Source organism: Sorex fumeus, unplaced genomic scaffold (assembly GCF_029834395.1).
Source record: "Sorex fumeus unplaced genomic scaffold, SorFum_2.1 ptg000030l, whole genome shotgun sequence".
Lineage (NCBI taxonomy): Eukaryota > Metazoa > Chordata > Mammalia > Eulipotyphla > Soricidae > Sorex > Sorex fumeus.
This window is the reverse complement of record NW_026606087.1, coordinates 10,213,007-10,216,647: the sequence shown is the minus strand read 5'-3', so window position 1 is coordinate 10,216,647 and position 3,641 is coordinate 10,213,007. Positions and strand designations below refer to the sequence as shown.

Here is a 3,641-nt window from a genome sequence, read left to right as displayed (position 1 = left end):
GAGAACCCGGCAAGTTTCCAAAAGTGTCCTGCCCACAGAGCAATGCCTGGTGTATTCGATATGCCAAAAATAGTAACAATGATCGGTCTCTTTTCCCCTGACCCTGAAAAGGGCCTCCGATGCGGCACCTTTGGGAGGGACAAGTAAAGAGAGGCTAGTAAAATCTCAGGGCTAGGATGAATGGAGATGTTACTGGGCGAGCTCAAGCAAATGGATGAACAACGGGATGACAGTGATACAGTGATACAGAATTTACATAAAGTATTTTCTCGTCAGACATATTTCATAATTTAATATTTGTTATATTGCAATATGATCACAAAATAAGTTTAATAACTATCACCACATAGTATAAAGATTTTTCTTATGTCAAAACTTTTAAGATCTACTTACTATATTAACAAACTTATGTCCAATGCAATATTATAGTCATCTAATTGTATGGTATATTCCATGACTTATTTATAATAGAATGCTTATATCTTTTTATCTCCTATACCCATTTGGCTGGAGCGATAGCACAGTGGGTAAGGGGTTTGCCTTGCATGCACTGACCCGGGTTCGATTCCTCCGTCCCTCTTGGAGAGCCCAGCAAGCTACTGAAGGTTTCCTTCCCCCACAGCAGAGCCTGGCAAGCTATTCGTGGCATATTCGAAATGCCAAAAACAGTAACAACAAATCTCACAATGGAAACGTTACTGGTGCCTGCTTGAGCAAATCAATGAACAACGAGATGACAGTGCAGTGCATGCAGTGCTACCCATTTTACCACTACTTATTTTCTGTGAATTTCTTTATTTATATTATACGTATAAGTGGAATAATATGCTTGTCTTTATGACATTTTTATTTAGTATACTATCCTCACAATCTATAAATGTTACAAATAGTGAATTTCTTTCTGTAGTGGTTAAATAAGTTTTGAGGGGGGGAGGAGGGCCAAGAGAGAGTACAGGGGTAATATTCGTGTGTTGTGTGCACATGAGCAGGTTCAATCCTCAGCACTGCATATGGTTTCCTGAGCCTCACTACAAGAATAGAGGCAAAGAAGATCCTGACCAAAGTCAGGTGAGACCCCAAAACAAATAAACAAATATTCCTTGTGTATGTATTTCACATGCTCTTTTCCCGTTCATCTGCTCTCTTCTTAAGTATTGTAAATTAGCTGCAATCTATGTGAGAGTGTATCTTTACTAGTTAGTACCTATATATTCTTTTAATAAATACCCAGAAGTTTAATTGCTGGATCATATGGCAGATCTATCCTAAATTTCTAGAAGAAATTTATTTTAAAAGGTTCACTTTTTTCCCTAAAAACTTTTTAATGTTATAATAATTCCAAATTATCAAAATGATTTAATCATATTTTTAACTTGATCAGTAGTTTATTATCACTTTTGGATGTCAGGAACCCTTATGTAACAATAAGCATTTGGTAAATGTGTCATCACAAAATTCAGTAGACAATAACAAAGCAATTGTATTCTGCTTTCTCTCTTGCATGAAAATTCCCATTGGAAAAAAAAACAAAGAGTGGTCCTATGAGGAGAATCTAGAAGGATACTTGGTTGGACCCACTCCATCAGATTTCTTAGCGACAATCATTCTCACACTACAATCAATGTCATCTTTCTAATGTCAGTGTTAAGCCTCAGTCAAGTACATCAAGCATCCCAGGTGCACACATACCAGAAGAGTTATTAAAAAATTGTCCAGGTGCATGTGGTTGAGGTAAGATCCAGTACATAAGAATATTTTACAAAAATCACAGTGTCTCAACCTCAAGAACCTCTTCAACTTTAAGATAAAGTTTCTATACACCAGGAAGATGAGCAATCAAGGGAGATAACATGATATTGTACTTTTTACTTTTTTCACTCAGCATAATGCCCTCACAGTGTGAATTGTGAAAGTAGAAAATATTCCTTATTTTATGGATAAATAACTTTATCATTCGTGCATATATATATGTATAAACACACACATATATAACGTGATTGTTATCTTCTTATCTTCTTTCTTACTACATATTTGTCTTTGGTAATTAATATTACAATGAACATGCAGAGATATCAATCTTTTTTAATTAGTACTTTTATTTTTATTGAATAAATACACATAGGTGTAGTGATGGATCATATGGTGTTCTATCTTAGTTATTTGGGGGAAAAATTTTTGAAAACCACAGTAAATCCGTAATTTTTAAACTGTTACAATAATATAAAATTATCTAAATTATTGAGTATGGTATTAATTTAACCAATATTTTATTAACACTAAAAGGTGTTAGTATCTTTACAACACAAAAAAAGCATTTTAAAAATGTGTTATCAAAAACTCCAGTGGATAATAACAAAGCAATCATGTTCATATTTTTCTTCATAATGCAGAACCTTATTGAAAATTGAAATAATGATTTTATGACTAAACTCTAGGAAGATACTTTGGCACATTTCATAAAATTCCTAGAGTTCTCATAACTAAGAGCATTTCCATCACATGAATGCAAGTGATTGACTTCAATGAGGTATTTTAAAATCCTAGTTTCTTTCTTGGAGCTATTGTAAACATGAGTATGTGGGTGTAATTAGGTGAGATGACTCCCATACAAGATATTTTCACAAAACTCTTAAAGCTTTAGCCTCCAGAACCTCTGCATCTTTGAAAGAAAGTTGTCCCATATCAGGAGGATGAATAATCATACCACCATCATCACTTTCCTTCTGTGGGGATTTTCCAGTTTCCCAGACCTGCAGGTTCTTCTCTTTGTGTTGATTTCCTTCTCCCACCTGACCATTATCACTGCAAATGCATCAATCATGGCGGCCATCAAACTCAGTCACAGCCTTCACACCCCCATGTACTTCTTCCTCTGTGGCCTGTCCTTCTCAGAGACATGTACCACTATGGTTGTCATCCCCCGCATGTTGGTGGACTTACTATCAGTTAGCAAGACCATTTCTCTTCCAGAGTGTGCCACACAGATGTTTTTTCTTTCTGTCTTTGGAACCAATAACTGTTTCACCATGGCTGCCATGTCCTATGACCGGTATACTGCCATTCACAGCCCACTGCACTATGCCATCTGGATGACCCATAAGATCTGCGCTCAGCTCCTGATGGCGTCTTGGGTGACTGGGATCGTGGTTGCTCTGAGCCTCGTCAGCATCGTGTTCAACTTGTCTTTCTGTCATTCAAACATCATCCAGCACTTCTTCTGTGATATTCCACCTGTTATATCCCTTGCTTGTGATTTTACTCCTTATCATGAAATGGCTATTTTTATGCTCTGTGCCTTTGTGTTGGTGGGCAGCTTTATTTTAATCATGATCTCCTATGTCTTCATTGGATCTGTAATCATGAAGATGCCCTCTGCTAAGGGGAGGTATAAGGCCTTCTCAACTTGCTCCTCCCACCTCACTGTGGTGTCCATACACTATGGGTTTGCTGGGTTTGTGTACTTGAGGCCTAAAAACAGTGACTCATTCAGAGAAGACATGCTGATGGCCGTGACTTACACAGTACTCACCCCTCTTCTCAATCCCATTATTTACAGTCTAAGGAACAAAGAAATGCAGACAGCCCTGAAGAAAGTACTAGAACATGCAAACAAGTTAATTCCTCAGAGAGCACATAAATGA

At 37.0% G+C, this 3,641-nt stretch overlaps 1 protein-coding gene across 1 annotated transcript; it reads left to right on the top strand.

Annotated features, from left to right (window-relative positions):
* Positions 1–2,690: 2,690 nt before the first annotated feature.
* On the top strand, positions 2,691–3,641 carry LOC130025389 (olfactory receptor 10Z1-like). The gene has a single exon (XM_056116343.1). It carries the CDS (start codon positions 2,691–2,693, stop codon positions 3,639–3,641), a length of 951 nt encoding a protein of 316 aa, XP_055972318.1.